The sequence below is a fragment of the Myodes glareolus genome, chromosome 15, assembly GCF_982192425.1.
Source record: "Myodes glareolus chromosome 15, mMyoGla1.1, whole genome shotgun sequence".
In the NCBI taxonomy this organism is placed as follows: Eukaryota; Metazoa; Chordata; class Mammalia; order Rodentia; family Cricetidae; genus Myodes; species Myodes glareolus.
In genome coordinates, this window is record NC_142040.1 from 53,218,490 (window position 1) to 53,246,380 (window position 27,891).

At 41.5% G+C, this 27,891-nt stretch overlaps 1 protein-coding gene across 2 annotated transcripts; it reads left to right on the forward strand.

Annotated features, from left to right (window-relative positions):
• Positions 1–1,240: 1,240 nt before the first annotated feature.
• C1qtnf3 (C1q and TNF related 3) lies at positions 1,241–24,641 on the forward strand. Of its 2 annotated transcripts, none has more exons than XM_048429539.3 (6): positions 1,241–1,680; positions 6,987–7,098; positions 9,868–10,022; positions 13,750–13,879; positions 19,265–19,364; positions 22,569–24,641. In XM_048429539.3, the coding sequence occupies exons 1-6, from the start codon at positions 1,378–1,380 to the stop codon at positions 22,726–22,728; spliced, it is 960 nt and encodes a 319-aa protein (XP_048285496.3). In that variant the 5' UTR covers positions 1,241–1,377; the 3' UTR covers positions 22,729–24,641. The 2 variants fall into 2 exon arrangements, with proteins under 2 accessions (XP_048285496.3, XP_085532759.2); XM_085676633.2 differs by having other exon boundaries at positions 1,245–1,461.
• The last annotated feature ends 3,250 nt before the right edge of the window (positions 24,642–27,891 follow it).

Below are 27,891 nucleotides of genomic sequence, written 5' to 3' on the forward strand. Positions count from 1 at the left end.
CTCTCTCTGGCTGCTCAGTAAGTAACCCTGGTTTCTCTATAGGAAACTGTCTTGACTGTCTTCTATAACTGCCCTCGAGGACCCAGACCAGACACTAGCCCATTCATCCCCTTTAAGAGTTCAGAACAGCAGCAAGCCTCAAGGGGGTGGGCCAACAACCTTCTGATCAGTGAGTAATAGATGGGTTGATCTGTAAATAAAAGCAATTTTTAGCTGAACGGTGGTGATACCCACTTTCTATCCCAGCACTCAGGAGGCAGAGGCAGGCAGACCTCTGTGAGTTCAAGGCCAGCCTGGTCTACAGAGCAAGTTCCAGCATAGTCAGGACTACACAGAGAAACCCTGTCTCAAACAAAACAGAGAACAAAAACAAAAGAAGAATCAATTTTTAAAGGCAACACTAGCAATTCTCTAAACTTATTATCACTAAAGACGTTAGGCGTGTCCATTTGTTCTTTGGTTTAATCAATACAGGCACAGGAGCTTTTTAAGAGGTGGTAATTCTCTCGATTTTGAGCCCTTAGAATCGTATGTTTAGTTGGGTGCTTTCCAACTTTCTTGGTACTGCTCAGCAGCATTCCATAGGTACAGAGAAGCCAGAGAAGGCTGTCTTTAACAAGGAAGTAGGTTGTGTTTCCACCTAGCAAGAACTTAGACCATCTGGTGTTTAAGGTTGGCTTTTAGAGATGCAGAGGAGAAGAAAATAGTGTTTAGCATAGGGGAAACATCTCGGCCAAACTCAGCCTTTGCCCCAGACTCAGATCAGTCTTTCCTAGTCCACAGACTGCTGGCTACTGCTGGTGTCTGGAAGGGAGGATGCACGGTTTGCAGTGGCCCAAAGTGGGAACGAGCAAACTGTACCGCTCAGAGCGAGACCTCTCTCCGTTGACCTGAACCAGTTCCTGCTGTAATTGCAGGAACTGATACAGTTGAGCTGGATTCCCTGGCAAGCTCAGGGGGAGGTTTTTCCAAAAGTTGTTTTAGACCACAAATGCGCAGCCTTTCCATGTCTAATCACGAAAGCAAACCACTGGATACACGGTCTCTGTTTCCAGCTGGTTGTGTACATTTTCTTCACTCTTACACAAAGCAACATGCCAAGGTGTGACATTTATGAACCCCACCAACTGGACGCCGCGCGCACACACTGTCCTGCCTGTGGTGCAGGAATGTGATGGATGGGGGCTGTTCTGTCTAGGGGGGGAGGGCCGCCGTCACTCTGGCATGACTGCAGCCTTATTTAGTACACACCGAAAGTATAAAACCACCCAGCCGGCTGCAGCTCTCATCTCCAGACCTGGCATTTGCCTGAGGCGACCACGGCACCTCCAGCCCCCATCAGCTGCCCAGGAAGACTCCGTGGCTCTGTTGTGAGCCATGCTCAGGAGGCAGATCGTCTGCTGGCACCTGCTGGCTTTGCTTTCCCTCCCATTTTGCCTGTGTCAAGATGAATACATGGAGGTGAGCGGAAGAGCTAATAAAGCGGTGGCCAGGATAGTGCAGAGCCACCAGCAGACTGGCCGTAGCGGCTCCCGGAGGGAGAAAGTGAGAGAGCGGAGCCATCCTAAAACTGGGACTGTGGATAATAACACTTCTACAGACCTAAAACCCTTCAGACCAGATGAGCTTCCGCACCCTGAGGTAGAGGACCTAGCCCAGATCAACCCATTCTGGGGCCAGGTACTCTGAATTCTCTTCTAAGGATTTCTTTGCAGACGTAAATGACTATTGCTGCTGCTGTTTTAACTATGATTCTTAGGGTCAGCGCTTGCGAGCAGTTTGCTGAGCTGCTTGTGGGTGTCTCTGGGGTGTTCTGGGATCCAACGGGAACTCCTAGTCTCCGGCATGATGTGCTGGGTGAGAACAGGGAGCAGGAGGAGTCAGCTTCTTTTTGTGTTGGGATCTTATTATTATTGTTATTTTTATTGCTCTGTTGATGCGGAAAGAAGGGCTGGACCCATGTGGATAGATGCATTGCTGTAGATAATTATTTTGCTGATCCTAAAAGCATTGGATTCTTTTAAATCCTCCCCAGCAGGGAGAAGCTGCCCTTTGCCTCTGCCAAAAGCCAGTTAAGATTGCTTTACTTTGATTTGGGGATTTTCTGTAATGTTTCCCCTCTAGTTTTGTTTATTTGTTTTGTAGCAGTCTAGGTTGCTAAGCCTTCTCATTTAAACATAAAAAAAAAACAGATTAACTCATTAAAAGAAAAAGAAACAAACAACAAAAAGGATTACATGTTTAAATTACAGGTATTGAATTACTCAGTCTCCTAATGACAGAACTTGATTGATTTCTTGGGACAAAAACCCAGCATCTGAGGACATTTCTTTAAGTCTTTTAGGTAACATAGGAATGAGTAAAGGTTTCTGATGTAGTAAATTGCAAACTTCAATTTAATCAAAAACAGCAAAAACAGGAAGAAACTTATTTGTACTTTGAATCTAACACACAAAATGCTAAAGTTAGATGGAGTGCAGAGAAGGGCACTGGGACTACACGATCTTTGAAGCAGGACATATGAGCACAGGAACCATGGACCAGATGCTTTGTAGAGACCCTGGAACTTCTTTTTACATGGCTGCAATCTAAGCCCCCAGCCCAGACTCGGTTGATTATCCGATTCTGTGGTCAGACTAGGATCCCACACAGACTCAGCAGCAGAACTGGAATAAGCCTGAGACATGTGACTGGACCACACGGGGCTGTTTCTTAGTCGCCCTGTGGGGTTGTGTGTGTGTGTGTGTGTGTGTGTGTGTGTGTGAACAAAATGACTCTTTTAGAGACTTCTATTTAAAGACGTTTGCTTCAGTGGTCTTCATCTAACTTTCTCATCCTCATTTAATGTGCGCCCAGCCCCCGATCTGGCTTTCCATCTCAACGGACAGCGTCTATCCTACGCGTCCAATGGGGTGCTATATGTTGTCTCGGTTATTTCCTGGTAACCAACACCAACTATAGTTTTGCTTCACTCCACATTCTAGTTCTCTAGCCCTGGACTCCTGAAGCATCCTCAGATAAAGACCCTGTGGAGTTGCCCAGAAGATTCAGAGCCAGTAACATCCCGGAAGTTTTCTGTACCATTTCTCTACAAGTGGATACCGAATTTAGGATCATGTGACACTCTTCCCTCTCTCCCTACTTCCCCATCCTCTTCTTTATGCTGTTCTCCTTTCCCCACCAATTCCTCCCCAAGCATTTTCCAGCTTTGACTTCTTCCATGCTATAGGATGGAAACTGAGACCATAAACACACCCAAGCCTCCATTACCAACCACTCTGAAGTGCTCTATTAGGAACAAAATTTTGTCAGTATTTATTTGTTCGTTCATTCATTCATGCATTCACTCACTCATTTTCAATCTTTTTATTTCTTTTGAGTTTTTATTAAGTTTTAATATTAGATATAAAGCAATGGGTTTCATTACTCATTCAATCAGATAAATTCTCTAATTTATCAACTATGTTTGGTTTTAAATTCTGTGTGGTAAAGAAGGCCAATGCACAAAGAAAATTTGGGAAAAATGAATAGTGTTGGTCACTGGGCCTTAAAAAATAGTAAAGAGAAGAGACCAAAAGATGGCTGTTCATAGCAGAGGAATAAAGAATACTAGAGAGAGACCTGTGCCACACTGAGGACCATGGAGCCCATGAGCAGCTGGGTGTGGCTCGGCCCTGTGCTGATCGAGGAGACTGCAGATGACCTGCGTGTCCAGATAGCAGAGGAGGAATCTTGACTAATGAAGTTGGTTAGACTAACTTTAGACTAACTAAGCTTTGCTCCTGAAAGTTCAGCCTGTGATAGCAGAGCAGAGAGGTAATAAACTTTGTGTACCAGAAAGGAAGCTGGCTATTGAGTCCGTGGTGGATTGGAGCTGAAAGAATTCTATCTCCCTTCTCTTTTTCGGGCACTTTCTTTGCCAAAGCCTCACTTCCCTTCCCTCCTTACCATCTTGTTTCTCCAAGAAAAGAATTGTGGATTCTTTTTCTACAGTCATTGAGAGTAGCACTCAGTTCTGTGAAATGGGTGGAGCTTGTCTTACCGACGACACCCTCTGCTGCTCGGCTGCACGCTCCCAGTGTATAACTCTCTGATTTGGAAAGGGGGATGACAAACTTATGAGGCTGTGGATAGGTGACTTCCCATATACAAACTCCTCCTTAGTGAGACTAAAATGTCCAGGTCACATCCTGTCCAACTTTGGAGTCCAGCAAAAGCCCCACGAGAGGGCTGGGAGATGGCTCGGCCAGCCTGCTATGCAAGCACTGGATCTACAGACAGATTTCCAGCAGCCATCTAAAGAGACAGGAGTGCCTGCACATCTGCAACCCAATGCTGGGGTGGGAGGGGGTCTGCTGAGACTGGCCGATCCCTGAAGTTCACTGGCCAGCCTGCCTAGCTCACCTACAAGCTTCAGGTTCAGTAATTGTGTCTTGTAAAATGATGGTGGAGGAAGAATACTGGCACTCATCTCTGGTCCCCACCATGCACACTCATGGGCACACACCTACGCTAACAAATATGTACAACATGTACAACATATTCTCTCTCTCTCTCTCTCTCTCCCTCTTTTCTCCCTCCCTCCCCGCTGCACTATCATTGTTTCTCTGAACTAGACCTTGAAAGACAAGGCCAGATGAAAGAACACACAATGGGACATCGTAGGAGGGTTCCTGGAAGGCATCCAACTAGGAGAACCAGGAGACTGCCTGCTGCACTGGTGGCAGCTCTGTGCTCCTGGTGTTACTCCAGACAGCTTACATGCACACCACTCATCCTTGTTAGCTGGGATACTAAGAAACACCACCTCCCTGTATTCAGATACTAGACATTTACAAATGGGAGTATCAGGACTATCTCGTGCGTGAGCTGACTCTGCAGGCAGAGGCGCTTGTTGTCAAGCCTGATGACCTAAATTTGATTCCCCAGGATCCACATGTTTGTCTTCTGACTGCCACATGTGTGTTACATCATATGTCCTATGCATATAAGAAAGAAATACATGTAATAAAATTGTTAAAAAGAATAAAAAATATTAAAGACCTTTCAAAATTATTATCAAAAGTTAAACATAATAGTATCCTTGCTTGCATCTTAGCACTAGAAAGAAAATTCAGGGCCAACTCAGATTGGTGTCTGGGAATGGTGACTTTCAAAGGCCACGCAGAACTGAGCAGGGACCCTGGTCCCAGTGCAGTGATTGTTCGAACAGTCCTAAGCATCTCAGAGTTTCCATTCTGTTCTTACAGAGCCTCCCCCTCTATCCATGAAACCCATGAAACCCATCATTGGCCAAACTCTGGGTCCTGGGGTTTAGAAGCTGCATTTCACATTAGCAAAGCATCCCAGGAGACGATGAACATGCTTCTCAGATGTGTGGTAGGTGGGGTTGCCTGTGGAGTTTGATTTCCAAGTGTCTTCATCTCTAACCAAGTGCATTAGCTGATTTTTTTTTTCCTTCGCCAATATGAATTTATACTTGTCTGCGGTTAGGCTTGGCAGACTTAAGACTAAGAGTTATCTCCAGCATTTAGCTCTTGATTCCTCAACATTGGGTTCTGAGCTGTGGCAACAGAGACTTGGTCCAGGGCAGGTTACTCCCTTAATGGTTGATAGGAAACTTCAGGGAAAGGGAGGACAGTGACCAAGTCTCTAGGACCAACCAATCAAAGGAAGGTGTAGCTGTGTGGTGATGCGAGGCCTTCTTCATCCAGTTTTCTCCTTGGAAGATGTTTAGTGGCAGAGAAAACCGGAACGGTAAATTCCTCCCCCCTCTTCTTTCCCTGCCTCGTGCCCCATCTTCGTCCTCTGTTCTGTCCACTCCATTTCGGATCCTTTTCTTTTCACAATGAATCCCTTAGCAACAATGTGCTGTTTTCAAAACTGTTGAATTGTAACTGGTATCTAGGAAAGTTTCCACGAGTATTTTGCATGACACAATTAAAAGGCAAGTTGCCAGCGCAGACAAGAATCCAGATTTTTCACTCTACCGCCAGTCAGTCCACTAGCTCTTTGGTTCCTTCACTGCAAGAGTACACTTTAGAATTTTATCTTTGTATAAATAAACATTTTATTCCTATATTTTTATATTCTTCTTATATGGGAGTCACAGATGAGCATGCATAGTGTCCACTTGTACTTATTAAATAACGTTCACATAGTAAGATAATCACTTTAAATTTAAAAGAGGAATGTATAAAATGTTAAATACTTATAATAAACTTAGAGTTGCCCGAGGTGTACATAATAAGAATCAGTTAGCAGCAGTGTATTGAACTCCTGAGAACTGCCAAGAAGAAGAGTTTGAATGGACTCATCAGAGGAAAGCAAGCGAGGTAATGCATATACTAACTGGTTACTCAGCAAAGACACACATGTGCATCTCAGAACAGCTGTTGTATAGATAACTATATATCTACTCTTCAATTCAAAAATAAATAAACAAATGTACAGACTAAGGAATATGTTCCTCAGCAATTTGTGTGCTTTAGAGGTTTGGAAAGGTGAAGTTGCAGATGTCCCAAGACTTCTAAGCCAGCATCAGGAGTGTGGTGTTTAGGAGCTACCTTGGTAGTTATCACTAGCTTGCTTTGAGGCTTACCATAGTCTAATTGTACCTGAGACTTCTGGGTATTGAGGGAGAAGGGGTTTCCATGTCCTCTTCCTCTTCGGAACAAGATTCTGCTTTTGCTGTCATGGGCTTGTCCAAGACCAGTCCTGATCTCTGCACAGCGCTGCCCTCACACCAACCCCAAGGCATATCCCCGTGGAATCCCTGTTGCTTTAACCTCTAATCATCCACTCGCCTTACCCACTCCCTAGCCCCCAGGTCACAGATATTCCCCGTGTCCAACACCATCTTTTCTGATGTGACCGTGAGTTGAGCAAAGTGAAACTTATCTAATGGTGAAGGCCAGAGGAAGTTAAAAAACTCTTAAGTGCTTGCAAATATCTTTACTCGAAGTTTCTTTTCCCATTTTTTCAAGTCTCCACAAACCGGAGGACTGCCCCCAGACTGCAGCAAGTGTTGTCATGGAGATTATGGATTCCGTGGTTACCAAGGCCCCCCAGGGCCTCCAGGCCCTCCTGGCATTCCAGGTAAGGACCCACAGTTTGCACAGCAATTTCATAACAGTGTCAGGAACAGAAGCCAGGAGCAAATGCAAACCCTTCGGGTTGACATACTGGGTATGCATGGGAATGGCAAAGATAAAGAACTGACAAGGAGCTGGGTTCATTTGTCAGTTCAAGTGGAACACTACCCTATGGTGTTTATTCTCCATACTACTTCGAGAATCCAAGAGGCTTCAGCCGTGCAAGCTGAGACTCAAAAGAGAGAAGGTTCATCACCAGCCCGTGGACAGAGTCACTTACTGAGAACGGAGACTCACCTTAGTACTGAGATTCACCTTAGCACCTAGGTAATAGTCACCTCCAGTTACTGTTGCCAATTCCTGAGATAAACAACTTACATAGAGAAGAAGCTTATTTTGTTCATGATTCTGGAGGCTTCTCCCATGGCTGGCTAAGACTACTTTGGGGCCTGTAATAAGGGGGAAGGGGCTGTGGGGGAGCAAAGTCACTCACCTCATGAGTGAGGGAGCAGAAAGTGAGGGAGCATACCCCTACCACCTCCTTCAAGCCACATGTCCTCAGTGACCTCTAACCTCCAACTAGACCACACCCCTCGGGGTCTACACCACTTTCCAACAGCACCACACTGGGGAACAAGTCTCAAACACATGGGCTTTGGGGAGGCATTTATCTAAACCCCAGAGGTGAATATTTCTGCCATAGTATACTTGACACAACACGCCATACTTTTTTGAAAACTTATTAAATGGAGGACAGTAGAAAAGGTAGAAAGGAATGTAGATGTAAGTCACAAAACAATCTCACACCAGTTTGGAATTATGATTAATAAAAGGGTTATTTATTTAAGGGGAAACACTTACAGATCACTATCCTAGACAATAGCCCTCCATGTGACCAGGAACAGAGTCTAGTGCTGGAAGTGGAGCCAGAAGAGAGAGAGAGAGAGAGAGAGAGAGAGAGAGAGAGAGAGAGAGAGAGAGAGAGAGAGGGCGCTGGGCCAAAGAGACCACACCCAAGTGGGCTGGTATCCTAAAGGCTATTGGCTGAAGGAGTGGAAGGAGCTCCCGCAGCAAAGGAAAGCTTGCTGGATTTTGCTCTGCCATTCACTGAGGGGTATGACTTTCTGTGTCATCTTAGGTTTAGGCTTTTTTAAAAAAAATAATTCAAATCCTTGTTGTTTCTAGTTGATTTCCATGCCTCACTTAAACTCATAATATATTTTGGGCACTTCATCAGACCCCTTAGAACAGTGGTTCTCAGCCACTTACTACTGTGACCCTTTAATACAGTTCATGCTGCAAAGAGCCCAACCATCAAACTATTTTCATTGCTACTTCATAACTCATTTTGCTACTGTTATGAATCATAAGCAAATATTTGGTGTCTTGGGCGACCCCTGTGAAAGGGCTGTTCAACCCACAGAGGGGTCACGGCCCACAAGTTGAGAGTCATTGCTCTAGATCGGTGGTTAACTTGTGTTGTACTGTTCTGACCGCTTAAGCTCAGGGTCACTCTGTTAGAGAGTTACTACAGTGAACAGAGCGGCCAAAGGTCTGACCTTTCTACTTGTCCCACCCCGGAGGAGTTCCTTCTACAAGAAATCTACTTGTGTTCCCTGGCTTTCCCTCACTGATGTTTATACTTATCAAAACTGGATTAACTCCTTGTGCCTCTCATGTGAAACCAAACTTATAATGAAATAAAAAAAAAAACCTAACAACTACCTGCCCTCACCCCCGTATACTTCCTATACTTAAGCCCATGTCATTGTCCACCAAAGTCATTCATTCACAGGGTCAGTGATGTGACGCAAAGGATCTTTAGGCTCTTTGATCTCCTCGCAGTTGACAGGGTCTTTAGGCTCTCTGACCTCCTCTCAGGAGACAGGGTTAAATGTTTCCCATGAGAAACACCTTTGAGACAGAACACTTTGATCCAACAAAGTTCACTGGTCGGAGAGCAGTACAAGCCTGATTTGCTGCCCTGTCAAAGATAACACACAAAGTATAATGCAAAAGAGACTGAAGGTTAGCAAATATTAAAATAAGAAATTGGTGCAGAACTGGTCTGAGCAGCAGAGTGAACCTTTGAATTTACTACCTGACTCTTGATTTGAAAAATTATTATGCTATTATATGAGTTTTTCCTCCCAATTATAAAACTGCTCTTGTAGAAGACTTGAAGGAGATGGAAAAACATATAGAACAACACAAAAATCACTCATGCTTCATCTATTAATGAAAAACTATAAATAATTATGGATAATAACTAGAATTAGTTTTTTATCCACGGATATAATATATAAATATATAATGATTCAAACTGAAATAGTACCATGCCATCCCTACTTGTTACAACCTTAATTAAAAATATCACTTATGTTTATTGTAACATTGATCATTTAAAATATTTTTATAAAATATAATGTAATAAAATGCACCATTACTAAAATTGAGCCATTCTGGCACTGGTGGGTATTGTGCTTGTTAATCTTCACTGTTTCCAATAACAATGTGATGGTCTTTACACAGTTTTCCATCCAATCCTTGCCTGTAGAAAAGCATGCTTTGGGGTCTTGGTCTCTAATCATATCCCAGAGCCCAGTACAAGAGCACTGGTCTGATGCCCTTTAAAGGGCTGTGGTCAGGGTTCTTTAATGGTCTCCTTTTACAACTGTGTTTGACTAGTTCTGAAGGAAGGAATTGTGTTTGTCTAAAAGCACACGGTGGTCAGAATGAATCAGTTTTCTTATATGATCTCTGACTTTTAAAGGAAACCATGGAAACAATGGAAACAATGGAGCCACTGGCCATGAAGGGGCTAAAGGCGAGAAGGGAGACAAAGGAGACCTGGGGCCTCGAGGGGAGCGGGGGCAGCATGGCCCCAAAGGAGAGAAGGGCTACCCAGGAGTGCCACCAGAACTGCAGGTAAACCACCCTCTGCACATCCCCAGGTGACTCGCGACGCTGCATGCACATTCGGGGCCAGGGACCAAATGGCTCCAGTAAACAAACCGTCACTTATCCTGAGAAAATCTCAGTTTCAGTTTGCTCACCTACATGGCAGGACTGTTCTCAAACACGATTTTGAGAAAGGATATTTATCAGTGTGAGATCCAGCTCCCACATAGGACCAAAGAGTCATAAATATGAACTCACATCCTATTTTCCAGATGAGACAATGGGTTAAATAAGAGGGTTATAACCAAGTTGCACTAAAACATTTAAACATACAAATGGAATGGCTAAGCATCTACTTATATTTTATTTGCTAATTTGTCACATTATGTAGTTAAATTTCATCTTTGTATATTAACATTCTTTCTGTTAAATTAGATTTTATAGTTCAATCTTATTTAAACTTTTCACATCAAAGTCTTTTTTTCACTAGGGACACTTTACTTTTTGAGTTATTCAATTTGGTAGATCAGACTATGTTCATCTCAACATGAAGCCTTAAAATTCATTTATATGGCCATAACCCCTTTATAGTTGGAAGCACTCTTTATTTCTCTTTGAACTCATCTTTATAATTCTTCTTGCAACATCTAAAATTTGTAAATATTGAAGTTAGGTCACCCAGAAAAATGATTAAATCTAGGTTAGCTTTTGTTAATATTTAAAAATGGATTTTTGTTGTTGTTGTTGTTCAGGTTGTGTCTGGCTAATTTGTCTTCCTCAAAGAACAATTTGTGGTTAGAATTAAGTATTTGGGAGAAAATTCTGGAACAAGAGAGACTTTCTGAGAACGGGTATACAAAGCCGTTCTTGTTTGCAAGATCAGAGGAAACTGCTGTTTATTTGAGCAGAAGTCATGCTGTTTACTCTTGGGTACACTACATCGTTCTCTTGGGCTCCTGCTTTTCAAGTGTAAAATAAGATGTCCTGTGTGTTAGCAGAACTGACTTTTGAGGGACTTGGCGGTAACTTCTTAATACTGTTTAATACTTTCAGCATGATGGGATTCATATGTCGATATAAATTAACGAGTGGGGAGGGAGGCCACCTAGCTAGGCTAAGGTAATTTCTATGACGGTCCAGAGATGTATGGAAACTAGCAAAAAAGAATGTATAGATGGTCTTTTCATGGGGCAGGTAGCGTGATGGGGACACCTAAGCAACCACTAAATGCCATCTGTTTATCATTTTCCCAAATGTTACAAATACGCTCATTTGGGATGACGCTTTCACAAATCCATGGAAGACTTAACTTAGTGGAAACAACTGCTCAAAATGCAGAGAGATTGTGAGGTAGCCAACCATAGTAGATTCATCTACAACCCAACCCCACACTTAAGCCTCAGGGAACATCACAGCAGAGGAGGCAGAACAACATCGTCAGAGCTGGAGAAACAGGAAATCAGCTGTGAGATTGTGTCTCCTAGCAATAATAGGAATCATACATTCATGAAACGTCAACCACATGGCTCTCTGAACAATGACAACACCAACAGACATGCTAACATGGATGAAAGGAATCTCTTAGGCCCCACTTCTAAACAAAGAGATACAGGCAATTAAGCACTAAGAGAGGGTGGTTTAGTTTTCTTCAGGGATGAGTCCCCTAATTGGTTACCCAATACCAAGTGTTCAGTCCTGAAAATGTGTGCGTGTTTATATTTATTTGTGCACACATATATGCATGTATATGCAACACTAAATGGACTCAGCAGGTTATATCTATGTTTTGTGCATTTATATGTATAACAATACTAATTTTTTACAATGAGGCCACAGGCTGGACTTGGTGGTGTACATCTCTAATCCCAGCACTTAGAAAAAAGAATCAGGCTGATGTCTGTGAGTTCAAAGCCAACTCATTACAAAGCTGAGTTCTAGGACAGCTAGAACTGTTACATAGAGAAACCTTGTCTCAAAAAGCAAACAAACAGACAAAAATAACAAAACAATAGAAAAGACTCCATGAATTTTAAAGGGAAGTGGGAAGTTTTAAATTCATATTTTAATTTTAAAATGTGAAAATTAAAAATTAAAAAACTTATGAAGAAAGGGAATTAATATTCATTACATGCTAAAGAATTTATTATTCTTACTTCTTATTTTTAAGGGATTGTCATTGACTTTCAAATCTCCTCCAACAGTGTTATCAAGTGAAATAATTTCTTGATAGAGACAGTTGTTCTAATGCTCTTAATTATTCAAATTCTAGTTTAGAACACTACTAGCAGTAACAATGGCAGTACCCATAAAAGCAATAATGGTGCCTCATTCTCAACTTAAGGGACATGGATATTTGAGGTTCAGATTTAAGCTGAGACTCAGTCCTGTATCTTCAGCCCTGAGGGAGTTTGAATGTAACTAGTACCCATAAGCTCAGGGTGTGGCACTATTAGAACGTGTGGCTTTGTGGAAGTAGGTATGGCCTTGTGGGAGGAAGTACGTCACTGTGGGGTGGACTCATATATGCCAAAGCCAAGCCCTGTGCAACAGTCCACTTCCTGTTGCCTTCTGATCAAGAAGTAGCCGCACCTCGTCTGTCTGCACATGGCCATGCTCCCTGCCATGATGATAACGGACTGAACCTCTGAAACTGTAAGCCACCCTAATCAAATATTTTCCTTTATAAGAGTTCCTTCCCATGGTCATGGTGTCTCTTCATAGCAGTAGAAAGCCTAAGACAAGACCCAAATAGATAGATTATTCCCCAATCCACAGGATCTCGTGGTTGGATCGTGGAACAGGTTTCTCAGAGTAACTGTTACTACTCAGCTTCCATGAATTAAGCTGAGGCTTTCAAGGTTTCCTAAACATAGGGGATTAGTCTTACGTTACAGGTGGGGTTGCTCACAGTAACCGATTCTCTGGTTCTCTTGAATTTTCTGGCCTCAATTTGTTTGATATTTATTTTATGCAGAATTATGCTCAGAAAATTTGCTTTTCCAATAGTCAAATAGATTTCTGATTTTCTTTAACCACTTTTGCTATGTTTTGGACAACTGCAAACCTCTCTTTTGCCTGTTAAAGGTAATTCATACCAACACCCTTTCATTGTAAAATAAACAGGACAGGACAACTTTTGGGGAGTTGGTTCTCTTTGCCCACAGTGTAGGTCCTGGGGATCAAACTCAGGTCACTGGGCCCAACAGTAAGTACCTTTACCTGCTCAACCATCTTGCTATCCACTTATGGATATTTTTGAAGATATTTTTCTCACTTTGACTACAGAACAACTCCACTTAAATAGAACACTTAATGAATTCTGATATTAAATCACAATAATCTTGTGTTGCCTTTTTAATTAATGCATTAAAAGACATTTCCCTAGGGCTAACAAAAGTAAGAAATTGCTCAACTGTAAGTTTCTCTAATCATTTAATATACAAATATGCATCTAATCCTACAGCCTGAGAACTTAATTCAAATTTTCCAGTTTTACTTGATAACACAATCTTAATATTTTAAAAAGTATCTTTTAATGACTAGTAGTTTTTGAAATACGTTCAGAATTGTTAATGTAGACTATACGTATATGGAATAAAATACATAACTTATTATCATTTATTTACTTCTTTGTCTATTGTTTGGTACTTATTATATTCAAGATTTCCATTACAAATAACACTGCAAAAAATTATCTGTGTGAGGATGTTTTTCTTTAAGACAAATTTGCACTGACCACCAGCTTTCTCCTTAGATTGCATTCATGGCTTCTCTGGCAACTCACTTCAGCAATCAGAACAGTGGCATTATCTTCAGCAGTGTTGAGACCAACATCGGAAACTTCTTTGATGTTATGACTGGTAGATTTGGGGCTCCTGTATCAGGTGAGATTTACACATCCATGAATGAAGCCATTAAGAGAAGGAAGGAGGGAGGAGGGAGACAAAGAAGAAATGATTGGAAGATGGAAGGGAAAGGAAAGGTTGAAAGGAAAAGAAGGAAGGAGGAAGAAGACACATGGGAAGGAAAAGGAAATGGATGAAAGACAGAGAGAGAGAGGAAGGGAAGATGGACGGGAAGGCAGATTGCTGAGAACAGAGAAGCCAGGGAGAGAGGAAAGCTGGACGGGGAGGTGGGAAGGAGGATTGCTGAGAGCAGAGAAGGAAGGGAGGGAGGGAGGGAAGAACTGAGAATGGTCTGATGTCCCTGAGGTGGTACAGACACCTCTGATGTTCAAAGTCCCCAGAACATAATTCTCACAGTTTCACTGTGTGATAACTGTGTTCCTTCGTCATTGCCCCCAAGGAATACCTGTTCTCTTTTTAATACTGAAAATTGAATAGATAATACAATTTTTGAAGTTTGTTTAAGAAAACATATTTAAGCTTATATAAAAGTTAGCATATTCTATATTTTGAATACAGTTTGTGTTTTTAAAAAAGATTTGGCATAATGTTTAAAAATATTTCCATGTAATGACTTTTTTTATAAACAACATATGAAAATGTACCTACTGATTTCCTTGTTATTGGCCCTTTGGGTTGTTTCCACATTTTGTTATTAAAATAAGTCTGCTGTCAGTAGTTTTCCTATGCCAATTTATAATTGAACACATACAGATATATCTGTAGGCTAAAGTACCAGGAAAGGAATCATGGAAGCAAAGACAAACTCTTGTAGGTTGAAGCTATTCACTCATTTCTGGCTGCTCAGACCTGGGATAATTACACAAAACTGTATTAATTAAAACACTGCTTGGCCAATCTAGTATTAGTCTGTGCATCACCACAAGGTCATGACCTACCAGCAATGTTTCCAGCTTGTGGCTTGTGTTTTTTTCCTCTGGAGGCTACATGGCTTCTCCCTGACTCTGCCTACTCTCTCTGTATAGCTCTTTCAGTCTGGCTTTACTCTGTTAAGCCATTGGCCGAAAGCAGCTTCTTTATTAACCAATAATAGCAACGCATAGATAGAAGGACTTCCCACACCAAACTGTCTTTATGAGTTTGACCAGCTCTGCAAGGTTGCTGGCTGTAAGAGTTGTAGCCATCTCTTCCTCTTACTAGGATAGGGAAACACTCATCTATCTATAATGCCATCAGCAAAATCTTCAAAATGTCTGGACAGTTGGCCAACTAAAAACTAAACACAAAGCTCTATTGTTTTATTTTTTTTAACTTTAAAGTAATCTAGACTTACAGAAGAGTTACAAAAATATTGCCAAAGTTTTGTGCTCACTCTAGTGTGTTTCCTCTGAAGTCTGCATTTACTAGAACTAAAATCTGATTGCCAAAATGAAGACATCCACCGGGCACAACACTGCCACTGATTTTGGAATTTATTCGGAATTCAATAGCGCTGTGGTTTGACTATGGACTGTCCACCATCGGCTTGTCTGTGTGAACACTTGGACCCCACTGGTGACCCTGTTTAGGAAGGTGGTGGGACCTTTAGAAGATGGGTTCCACCATCTTTTGATGAAGGAAGAGGGTCACTGGGGACTTGGTTTCACTTACCTGTGATGTGTGCTTCCTGACTTCAGTGGTAACAGGATCTCCACCTCACGCTGCTGATGCCAAGCTTCCCCAGCAGTGATGGACAGTGCCCTTTCCTAAGCTGCAAGACAAAGAGTGAACCCACCTCCTTTAATTTGCTTCTTTACAAACACTAGGCCAGAGCAATGAGGAAAGTGATACAGAAAACTGGTATGGGACAGTGGAACCATCGCTGTCATCAGCCTGACCATGTGGCTCTCAAAGACTTGGAGTTGGTTTGCAGGAGGCATGTGGAAGCGTTTGGAACCTCAGACTAGAAAAGCCCTGGGATGCTGTGAGCCGATCTTAGTGGAAGCTTCTGATAGCAACCTGGAAGCCAGAGTGCTCACAGGAATGCAGAGTGCACAAAGGAGTTAAAGGGGTTCTTGATCTAATATGGCCACCCAGAGAAGTTTTTTTCCAGGGTGGAAAAAGCACATAGAGGCTTTTGCAGCTGTGTTGCAAGGTGGGCCAGGCTACATTTTGAGCTGGCATTAGAAGTTGGCAGCATCAGTCTCATGATATTGATTTTGGAGACATTAATGATGTAAGATGCGTGGGGTTGTGGAGTCTTTTGCAGTCTGGTACCAAGGGTTCAGAGAGCCTCTGGGGCCATCCGATGGGTGCAGGGTCAGAGCCCCTACAAAGAGGACTTGAGAGGCTGTCTCATGAAGTTATGAAGGTGAAGAAGTCACGGTGCAGTGGGGACCCTAGAATGTTGGAGATGCTCAACTTTGAACAAAAGTTGGGATTTTCCAGGCAGGCAATCTGCAGTCATAGAGTGAGTCTGCCCTGAGAGAGAAGCTATATGTGCTACAGGTAGCTAACTTGGAAGGGTAGGCCAGACAAAGCCCTTCAAAGCCAGATAATTCTGCCACAGACCCCAGATCCCAGACTGGGAGCTGTACGGTTGGTGCTTGCCCTCATAGGTTTTGGTTTTGCTCTCATTCCTTCCTTTTAGAATGGGAATATTTACTCTGCATCACTATGATGGAAGTATACAATATGGTTTTGACCTGTTCAGAGACCCATAGTTAAGAGAATCCCTTGATTCCAGAAGAGTCAGTCTTGCACTTGTGATCACAGTTGAGGATATTAAAAACATTTCTTAAACATTTATTAAAAACATTCTTCCATTGAATTGCTTCTTGTCAGGCATTTGGTCACAACTATTGGAAAAATAATTAATACAACCAGGTTTTCCCAGTATCTCAGCTTTCAGTTCCTTCTTGTCTGGCTATTTTCTTGAATTCTGTTTTAGAACAACGCTGTTTGCTTTATTGGTATATTTACAACCAGTGGTGTACATATTCGGCAATATCATCCATCGGGTATATGACAGTGTGTCCTTTGGGACTAATCATCCATTGTATAATTTTTGCTGTTTTTTCTGCTTTTAAAGGGCAGCTGATGACTGACTGGCTCACCTTGACCAGCTGTTTGTTAAAGATTGCTGGCAAAGGACCCAGGCAACCTTGAACATGTGGCATTTCAATGCCTCTCCTTGTTGCCAGGGAACTAATTTTTTTCTTTGTATTTATTCTTCTCTCTTACAATACATCCCACCTGCAGTTTCCCTCCCTCCACTCCTTCCAGTCCTCCACCCCCACCTTTCCCAATCCGCTGCTCTTCTATTGCCCAGCAGAAAGAGCAGGCCTCTGAGAGATTCTTAAGCAGAGCTCCTCCGTGTTTTCATCCCCTGTGGCCACAGTTCCTCCCCACACTTCCTGAGAAAGACTTCGGAACCAGCGTTGAAACTCCCTGATTTCCAGGAATCTTGTCATTGCTGGCAAATCCCGATAACCGCTACTAAAGAAACACTTTTGCAGTCTGTTTTTTCCTAACCAACTGCCCTCTTAGGCCTGATCCCAGGACTGTCTTTCAACACTCGAGAGTGGCCTTTCTCCATTAGGGAGAATATCTTTTTTCCTGGCAGGGCTGAGATCTATTTTCTGCTGCTCCTAGAAGCCCTGTCCAGCTTCCTGCTGCTTTGGGCGGCACCTTTACATACTTGAAGCGTATTGATTTCCACCAGTGTCCTAGTTTTGCATAAATCTGACAGTTTTTCAATTTCTGCTTTTCAGTTTTCTTTCCTTGTTCCCCTCCATGGTATATACAGGGAAAAAATATTCTAAGAATGTGCTGGCCGTGTTAAATTTACACATATGCTTTTAATGTGTGCTCTATTTCACCCTGTTTAAGTAAGAAATGGCCTAACTCATGCAACTCCAGAGACAGTCTTTCCATCAGACTTCACTCCATGTCAGTTTTGTGATCCTTTTGCTCCGAGGGCTTTAAGTTTCATGTAAAAATTTTTTGCAAATCATGACGTGTGCCACAGATAAGAGTCTAGCTATCTTGGATCAATGGTCTCATTGAGTTCAATGACTCCATAATTAAATTTTTGTGCTCCCTTGGTTGGACATCATTCTGATTTAAATAATAATTTAAATCCGTCTACTTACTGCTCATCTTTTAACCTCCTGAGTGGTTTCAAACTAATGATCATCTTCCCCACCTTTAAAGTTGATAAGCCAGAGAACGCTGATATTTGCAGTTACAGCTCAAAGACCTGAGAACCAGAGCACAAGTGTGTCATCCCACGTTCTTGTAGAGAGAGCCCCGTGTGCATACGGTACAGGCTCACTTCTGCAATTCTAATCCTAAGAGTTCCATTATTTACCATCTGGTTTCATAACCTGCTCTTTCTAAAGTGTTTCTGCACCTATTTTTATTTACAGTATATTTTTAAAGAAAGGCTAAGGTACTTCCCTGTCATTTTGATTATAAATTTATTTTCTGCAGGCATTGATAATTGTTATGTGTGTATAAAATGAAATTCTATAATGTGTAAAACACTAGATACATACAAACTGTTTCTTGAAGAACTTTAATTTTCTTCTGTCTTTACTTTCCCTCTCTGAACCAATCTTTTGGTATCTGAATGGGCATCACAGATTGTCATCAAATATACATCCCTAACATTTAACAAAGCATCATTTTCCTCTGTTAGTCGGCTCAACATCAGAGGGATCCTTATAGCTGATATCTTCATAGAAAAGAAGTAGGTGTTCGAAAAGAAATATGACTGGTCCATTGCTTTAGTTTTTTCCTATAGATATTTTTGGACTTTTCTTTTATATAACTTGTAAAAGAAAAGAAGATGTAGTTCAAAAATTGTAAGATGGAAATTAGTATGTTGTGGAAGAGTTACTGATTTACAATAGGCCATGTGAGAAATGACCCAAACCGTTTCTTTAAAACTATGAAACATTTACTTATGTTCTAATATGTAGCCTTTGCTACATTTGGGGAATGTAGTTGTACATTTTAAGTTCATATTTGACTAATTTTATTAATTATTTTGTAATCTTACTAAGTATAAACAGGAAGCACATTGAGTTAAAAATAGTCAAAGTACAAGATGGTGTTGGCACATTCCTATAATCCCTGCACTTGGGAGGCAGAAGCAGGTGGATCTCAGTGAGTTAGAAAGGCCAGCCTGGTCTACAAAGTGGATTCCAGGACAACCAAGACTGTTACACAGATATACCCTGTCTCAAAATCCGCCCCCGCCCAAAAAAAACTAAGCACTTCTTAAGGGAGCAAACGAAAGTATATTCATATGAACAGACCATGAAACTACACAATACACAGATAAAACAAAGCCGTGTGTGCAACCGCTTGACTCATCTTCTCCGGATGAGTGAATGGGTAAATCCTTGTCCTTTCCAGGTGTGTATTTCTTCACCTTCAGCATGATGAAGCATGAGGACGTAGAGGAAGTGTACGTGTACCTTATGCACAACGGCAATACCGTATTCAGCATGTACAGGTACGTGCAGTCTTCAATCACAGGAAGAGCCTACTATAGCAGGATTGTTCTCGCCTATTTGGTCAGGTTATCGTTCCTGTTTGGGAAGAGCTGTAATGAACTTATTAAGTAAAGGGACCTCGGGCAAATGGCCAGCAGCACTCTTCACAATCACCACTCAGATCCTTTCTTTAACTCCTCACTTCCCTTTGGTTTCTTCTGCTTCCCTACTCCCGCTTTGCCTGAAGCTGGGCACTATTAGAAGTCTTCACAGCCTTCACTGCTGATTGAGGAAGGCAGAATAGATCCTTATGTCTAATGCTGTGCATTACTTTAATACTTATCACCTTGGCCCTGGAGTTCCTTGGGGGATAATGCTTTAGAAAGCACCATATCATGCTCTGCTGCTAGGACATGCAGAAAGCCAGCACCCTCCAACTCCCATCCTGCAATTAAGTGAAACACTTTTGGTCTCTTAGGTTTTTCCCCTATATTTTTTTCTCACTTGTTGTGATTTCTGTGTTCTTCTAGAGTCTGGCATCTGTAATAAAGGGAAAGGAGGAGTTAAAAACAGGTAACAGAGCTGTTAGCCATCCAGCACACACTGTCATATCAGGACCTTAAGCAACCAGGGCAGGGGTCCAGGATGGGGAACATAGGCTGGCAGGTAGGGTAGAAGAGACCATTGTAAAGCAGTGCGGGTGGGTGCTGTTCCTCCTGTTTTGCTTTTGTTTTTATTTTCAGGGATGTTGGCTGATGAAGCAGCTTAGACATCTATAAAACTGACTCCTAAATTCTCACTGATCAAGGTCCTTTCCAGAGTCAGAAGGAGGAAAGAACAGACAGTGAACACTTTTGTTTGTCATTCTATTTAGAGAATTTAATCCCCCTGATCCCAGCTCTACCTAACCAACCTGAGGGTAGCATGAACTAGTACAGCTCCCGTGTAGGAGGGCATTCACTGCTTTTCTCATCTCTGTGATCATCACCTAAAGAAGCAACTTAAGGGAGGGTTTATTGAGAGGACTCAGCTCATCACAGCAAGGACAGCATTGGAGAGTTCTGCAGGAGCCTGATGTGGCAGGCCCTCACACCTCAGTGGACAAGGAACAAGGACAGCTCAGGGTTCTGATATGTCTCAGACCGTGTGTGCTGAATGGCTAACAGCGCTGTTACCTGCTAACTCATCCTTCCCCTCTCTTACTGATGCCAGACTGTAGAACACCAAGGTTTTTTGTTTTGTTTTGTTTTGTTTTTGTCACATACCCACTCAAGAAAGCATTGTTACAACCTACTTTCTCCAGCCAGCCTCCACCTTCCAAGGGTTCCACAACCTTCAAAAGCATTCTACTGGCTGGGGACCAAGTGTTCAAACACATGAGCTGGTGCTGGACATTTTCTATCAAATCCATAACAAGGAGACAATGAATTCTGGTAAAAGCCAACCCTCTTCAGGCTCCTCATTCCCAATCATCCACCCAGCTCTTCCTCCTTCCGCAGGACACATTTCTCTGCTTGGCCCTCGTGGGAGATAGCTTAACCTAACTCAAACGCAGAACTCAGAGATGAACAATCCTTTCCTTAAGACAGTCCTCAGCTGATTTTCTCTTTGACTTCTTATTCTATCCTTTGAAGGGTCTTCTTTGTCTACTTTTATCCACGGTCACATCTAAAGGGTAAGTTGTTCTGTCTTAGAGCTTTTTCATGTTTCACTTCCTGCCAGTGGAAATCTGAGAACTAAACCAAATATCCCAAGTCTTTCTAACCAAGGCTGGGTCTTCAGCAATGATTTCCATAGAACATAATCAGGTCTGTGCTCTGTTTGCTCACAGTCAGTTACGTGCTAGTGAATGATAGCCAATACACCTTCTAGACAGTTAGCCTGTTACTCTTGTGGCCCTGCATTGTTTTGCCCTTTTCTAAATGCAACCATTATTGCCAAGAGACATTTTAAAACAGTAGATTTGGTTAGAAAGGCAACATATTCTATCTATGAGATAAGTGGTATGTGACTCTGAGTGTAAATTCCTAATGGGAACCCATCAGCTCTATCCTGGCTCTTCAGGTATAAAAGCACCTTCTTTTATTTGTTTGTTCGTTTTCCAACCTTGTTGTATTCCTGATTGTCTAGACTCTATTTAGCTGTCAAGCATGTCTGTTCTTCTCCAAACTCATCTTTTTAAAGAAACATCATAAATCTACAAAGAATATTTACCTCTTTTGAATCCATTATCTTAGGTCGTAAGTGTATATCAGGTCTATATTATCCTGCCTTTTTCAAATATCTCCCAAGCATAATATTGTGTCTCAGTTATTGTTCTACTGCTATTAACAGACACCAGGACCAAGGCAACTTATAAGATAAAGCATTTAGCTGGGGGCTTGTTTACAGTTTCAGAGGCTGAGTTCTTGAAGATCATGGTGGTGAGAACGGCAGTAGGCAGGGGCACTGGAGCAGTACCTGAGAGCTAACATCCTGATCCACACTTTGGCGGAACAGAGAGAGAGAGAGAGAGAGAGAGAGAGAGAGAGAGAGAGAGAGCGAGCAGAGAGAAAGAGAGAGAGAGACAAAGAATATATATGAATATGAGAATATAAGACTGACTGGGCTTGTCATGGGCTTTAGAAACCTCAAAGTCAGTTCCCCAATGACACACCTCTTCCAATGAGGCCACACCCCCTAATCCTTCCTAGACAGTCCACCAACTGGGGACTAGGTATTCAGATACATGAACCTATAGGGGCCATTCTCATTCAAACCACCACACACCAGCCTTTATCTTTTCAGTTCACAGAATTTATTTCCACATTGCCTCCGCCTGGCTGTTAGCAAGTGCATTTTCATTTTGGTGGTTGAAAGTACCTTCTTTCAATACCAAATTCCAGATTGGCAAGAAGAAAATAAACCATTGTAAAAACAGATTATATGTAAAGCTTCAAAGATAGTAGAGCTGTTCTTTTTCCCTCACCTAACAGTACAGGTAGGATTGGTAAGATAGTGCTGGGTATAAGTTTCTAGTCTGATAGGGATAAGGAACTCTGTTCTATATAGTAATCCTACTGGACAGGTCTAGAAGTGATTTATGCTATTCCCCTTTGCATGCCACTTAGAGAATTTAACACGTGATTCTACCTAAAGCGTAGGAGAAGGTAGAGACAGAATGGGCTCAAGAGCTGGGTTTGCATGGTGAAGACTAAATAGTGTGTCTCTCTCTTTCTTTCCAGCTATGAAACAAAGGGGAAGTCAGACACATCCAGCAACCACGCAGTGCTCAAACTGGCCAAAGGGGATGAAGTCTGGCTGAGAATGGGCAACGGTGCCCTCCATGGGGACCACCAGCGTTTCTCTACCTTCGCAGGCTTCCTGCTCTTTGAAACTAAGTGACAGGAAGGATAGGATAGCTCCACTTTGGGGAAGACTTGTAGCTGAGCTTGGAGATTGGAAGGGAGTTTAATTGGGGGATCTATATGGAATATTTAACTGTTGTATTGGTCACATTGCTACTCGTTTTACTGGTATACCAATAATGTTGGATGCTTCAGAGACTCAGAAGAATAGACCACAAAGTAAGCTTCCCAGACGACCTTGGGAGACACTCAGCATCTTTATCACTCTTCCCTACATGTCTGAAGGAATTGTCACCTGATGCAGGTTGGGAATAAGTGTTCACCTCAAAGACAGCATCTATAAAGAGTTTTGGTGCTCTGTTTAATGTAGTATCAGCTTTGGAACCAAACAAGTTCTAGTTTACTGTTCTTCACATCCCAGAGAACAGCCTGATTACAGCAGGGATAGGACGAGAATAAGAGCCTATCTTACCAGAGCCTATCTGGAGAAATTCTTGTAAAGTCTAGACTGCGAAATAGCATTTGGTTTCATGGATTTGTGTTCTTATGCTCATGAATAAATTATAAGAAAGTTTTAGTCATTTCAGATAACTTTTAAATAGTAAAATTATTTCCAATGTCCACAATAATTGGCACCTCTTTAAGAACATAAACAAACACGTAAATTAATATTGAGTTCTAATGGATTAGATTTTCAGATATAAAATTTTCTTATAATCCAGAACTGGGCTTTTTACATCTGGCTTGCCAGCTCTCCTCTTTGCCATGGCATTACTTGGACCACAGTAGAGCTCTCTTGACTCTGCACAACCAGCTGAGGTAAGATTAAGCTGATATAGTACAGATGTTATCACATTTTTTAAATTTGAGAACTATCCCAAAATATTTATATTTTATGTATGCCATGTTATGTTGAAAAACTTATTAACTTAATTATATACAGGCAGACTAATGGATGCAGAACATAAGTGTATTCCATTTAAGAGATACAAAATAACACATCTTAAATGTTTGCAATAAAAGTAATATTATTTTCTTTATTATCATATTTGACTAACGTTTGCAAAGCAGTAATATGTTACAGATGGTGCTTGTTGGTTTTTTACTAACTTTCACCACCCCAGAATCTATCAGAAAAGGGTTAAATTTGTCATCAAAACACCTTCATAGAATGTGCCATAAGTTGGCACTCACAGATAGTACCACATATACATAAATATACATACATACGTGTGTGTGTATTGTTGAGGCCTTGCACATGCTAGGCATGTGCTCTTCTAGTGAGCTACATCTTCAGTACCCAAGTTTGTTTCCTTGAAGCATAGCACTGCAAAATGTTTACCCTGGTGTTAAATCGTATATAAAATGCACTAATGAGATTCTTATATGAAAAATACCATTTAATCAATTCTCTTTAAAGTAATGAGCTCTTAATTTATTTTCTACAACAACTTAAACTTATGCAAAGGCATTTAAACCACAGATTTCCTTCAAGTTGTTACCCTACAGCTAGAGACAATGAAAGTCAAGTGAGGCTGTCCTATTGCCTAATTCATTGGTGACCAGGTTCAGTCCAACCTTTGACCCTATACTTTTCACCCACAAACTGGTTTAAACTCTTCTTGAGCCTGCATATAACACTCTTTTAAAGTGAAAGGCTATTTGTCATTATTTGCCTTATCAGAAAGTATTTTTGTGATTTAGTGTGTAGTTCTCTGCCCAGGGTATATGGAGTCACAAGGTTAAGCTTTACTGCGATTAAATGCCACAAACATTTCATAGAAGTGCATAAAATATTGTACTGTTACATAATGATCAAAGGAATTTCATATCTGAAGAGTATCCGCTACCTACTAATTGTCTTGCAGGAAGATTCTGGCATAGTTTTAGATGAAATTGTAGCAAGAAAAATTGCATAAGCATATGTGGAAATAAACACACTTCTGGTAATCATGTTTGTTTTATAAGTGTTCTTGATAAGCACAATTGTGACATAATTGTAACTCATGTGGCTACTGTAAAGCAATAATATTTTCTTGTCAGTGTTACCAGTCACGCAACTCAGAGATGAGCAAACCACAAGGTCACTTGTCCCCACAAGACTCCACTTCCAGTTTCTCCATATCGTTAACTCTTTGAGACATCTGTGGGTACCAGTTCCCTTTTACGACCTGAGTGTCTCCGAGTGGATGGGTTCATCATACACCTACAATCTTTTTATGCTCAAGCCACAAGTTAATCTTAATTTTCATCCTAGCAGAGCTGTACATGGATTTGGTTGTGGGGGATGAAATTACCTCGCTTGCAAATGAATGCCAGTGGGTAAAGGAAGGTGATTCGTGAGAGAGCTGGAAGATCAAAGCACTTATCGATGGTCCTCTAGCTTGTGGCCTAATTACACAGTAGTCACTTACCTGAGGTGATGTCTTCTGCAGTTTCAAATACATGTGGTTAACTGAGGTCTGAAGATTCTAAGTAGGACACCCTAGACATTCATAATAAGATCTGAACTGTGTGCCATTCCGAGTAGACTAATGGGATGTCATGCTCTCCTACTCCTTCCCCACAAGATAGGAACATCTGCTGTGCATATCCACACTATGTGTGTTGCCAGCCTGTTTGTTGCTCAGTGTCTGTCTTGGTTATCATCTCACATCTCAGTACCTGGGTTCAAGAAACACCTATTTTGCTTAACGATGGCAATAAACACAAAGTCGTGCTACTGACAAGCTGGGCATGCCACAGAGAAGTCATGAAGTGCTCCCCTTGAGTGAAACGGGGGAAAGCTCTGTGTATAAAAAGGAAAGAGAACAAAATCACATAGCGAGGCTGCTAAGACGACATAATATCTGCCTGTGATAGTGTGAAGGAGGAAAAGGCTGGGGCCAGTTTTGATGCTCAACTTCAAACTGTGTAAGTTAAAGCCACGACTGTAAGTGAATAGTACAATGGGAAAAAAATACATTCATGAATGTGTTTATAAGAAAAATTCCATAAACATACACCCTACTAAGTGTTTGGAGGAAGAAGGATACCCGCTAACCTAGTAAGTGTTTTGGAAGAAGATTTTGAGCTATCCTTAGGTAAAACTGCTGCAAGAAAAACTTCATAAGCGTATGTGGAAATAAATACTCACACTCAATGCGCACTTGTGCACACATGCAGTCTTCTAGGATTTGAGCTTATGTATTAAGAACATTCTCAGATGCTATTTGCATTATTTGAAATAGTAAAAAAAATAAGGGAGTGCATTATGGGAAAGAGTTGAAGTCTATATAAAAAAGCAATTCTGGATTGTGTAAATCTGTAATCCCAGTTACTTGTGAGTCTGAGGCAGGAGGATCACAAGTTCCATACTGCTTGAGCAACTTGGCAAGATCCTGAATCAATCTAGAAAGTAAACAGGGCTGGAGATATAGCCCAGGCAGAGTGCTGGCCCAGCATAGACAAGGTACTAGGCTCAATCCCATTACTGGAAAAAAACAGAAAACAAAACGTAAAGTTAAACCAAAATAAATGTGTATTCCAATGAGAATGTAAATCCCAAAAGACATAGCTAGAGTTGGTAAACGCCTCCCCATTTCAAGATACGTGCTACTCAGCCATTCAGTCTGCCTTCTCTGAGTTTTCAACAGAGGACAGTAGGCTAAAAGTAAGTGGGAGCACAGTGTGAAGCAGATTCCAACAGCCACAGACCGCAAGGGGCCAGATCCTTTTCTGTATGCATTTGTGGCTTTATTATTGCTTCGCTATTTAGGGTTTTAAGCCCATCACCTTAAGCATGAACACTCTATGACTAAAGTACAACCATAGACTTACAATTTTATTTTCAAACACAGTAATAAGACACATCATTTGACAAGTTTTCTACATATTTTCCTATCTTGACCCAACAGAGAACTCTCATTTGCTATTTAGACCCAATTGTAAATATAATTCTAGGGGTGGTCAGCACTTCCAGAACAATTCCAGAGATGAGTCAGCACTTCAGAACACTGATTTGATACCTAGTGCTTACTTGGCACCTTACAGCCACCTGACTTCAGTTCTCTCAGGTAACTGCTGTATCCTCAGATAAACACCCTCTTCTGGCTCTGCAGGGACCAGGCTTGCCTATGGTGTGCAGACATACATGCAGGCAAAACATCCATACCAATAAAAAAGTATAAAATAATGCTTCTTACATATTTAATCTTTTGGTTTAGGAGGATTTTTTTGTTTGCATCTATATTTTATTTGCTTATTTATTATTGTTGTGGTTGATTTGAAACAGGGTTTCATGTAGCCCGGGCTGGCTTTGAACTTGCTATATATAGTCAAGGATGACTTTGAATTTCTGATAGTTCTGTTTCTACCTCCCAAGTGCTGGGATTACAGGTGTGTGACACTATACCAAAAATTCTAGATTATTGTTTCCTCTGATTATCTTTTCGAAGACAGTTTGTGCCAGAGGAAAGATCTGGAGTGTTGAGATTTCTTAGTACATTGTCTGGACCTCTGGATAACTCAGTACTTTGAAATGATTTGTAAAGTATGGTACTGGTTAAGACCTTCAATTCATGTGACTATGATCTTGTATGTAAGCTCAAGTCACATTGTACCAGGTTTTTCAGAAAAAAAAGAACGAAAGCAACTCCAATAAAATGCTAATATCTCGGTGCGGAAGCCAGCCATACCAGGCTTTGCAATTTTCTTTTTCCTTTCCAGTTTTTCAAAATGCACAGAAAGTAAGCGGCGATAATAGGAAACTTTAGGCTGGAACAAGGGTAGACACGCGAAACAGCAACTGACCTGCCCCTAGCAGGAGGCAGCTCACTCTGGGAGAGCACAGATTCCCCCTGCCCAGAAGTATCTTAAAACTCAGCTGCAGGTTAAAACAGTTTTGGCGACAACTACATAGCATTTCGCCTTTGCTTTTCTTATCTGCCTCAATTGTTAAACATAGGTGCCAGAATTTTCTAGATTTCATGTCTCTCTCGCTTTATTCAGTTTCCTAGAGCTTTTAAAAACGGTATTTGGCCACCTACACACAGTCTCCACCCGCTACTGGGAAAACGACCTGTAAACGTGGGTAGGGTATTTGATTGTTTGCCGTACTTTTTTAAAGGCTGAAAAAAAGAGTTTCTAACTCGAACTTGTAGTTGTCCATAAAACTGACAGCTGGCAAACCAAAACCATTTTTAAGTCTCTCTCACTCAAC

Excerpts from the sequence above, each read along its gene's own strand:
- C1qtnf3 (XM_048429539.3), top strand. The coding sequence starts at position 1,378 with ATGCTCAGGAGGCAGATCGTCTGCTGGCACCTGCTGGCTTTGCTTTCC. Across the intron at positions 10,023-13,749 it reads GAGTGCCACCAGAACTGCAG|ATTGCATTCATGGCTTCTCT; the intron begins GTAAACCACCCT and ends CTTTCTCCTTAG. Across the intron at positions 19,365-22,568 it reads ACCGTATTCAGCATGTACAG|CTATGAAACAAAGGGGAAGT; the intron begins GTACGTGCAGTC and ends CTTTCTTTCCAG.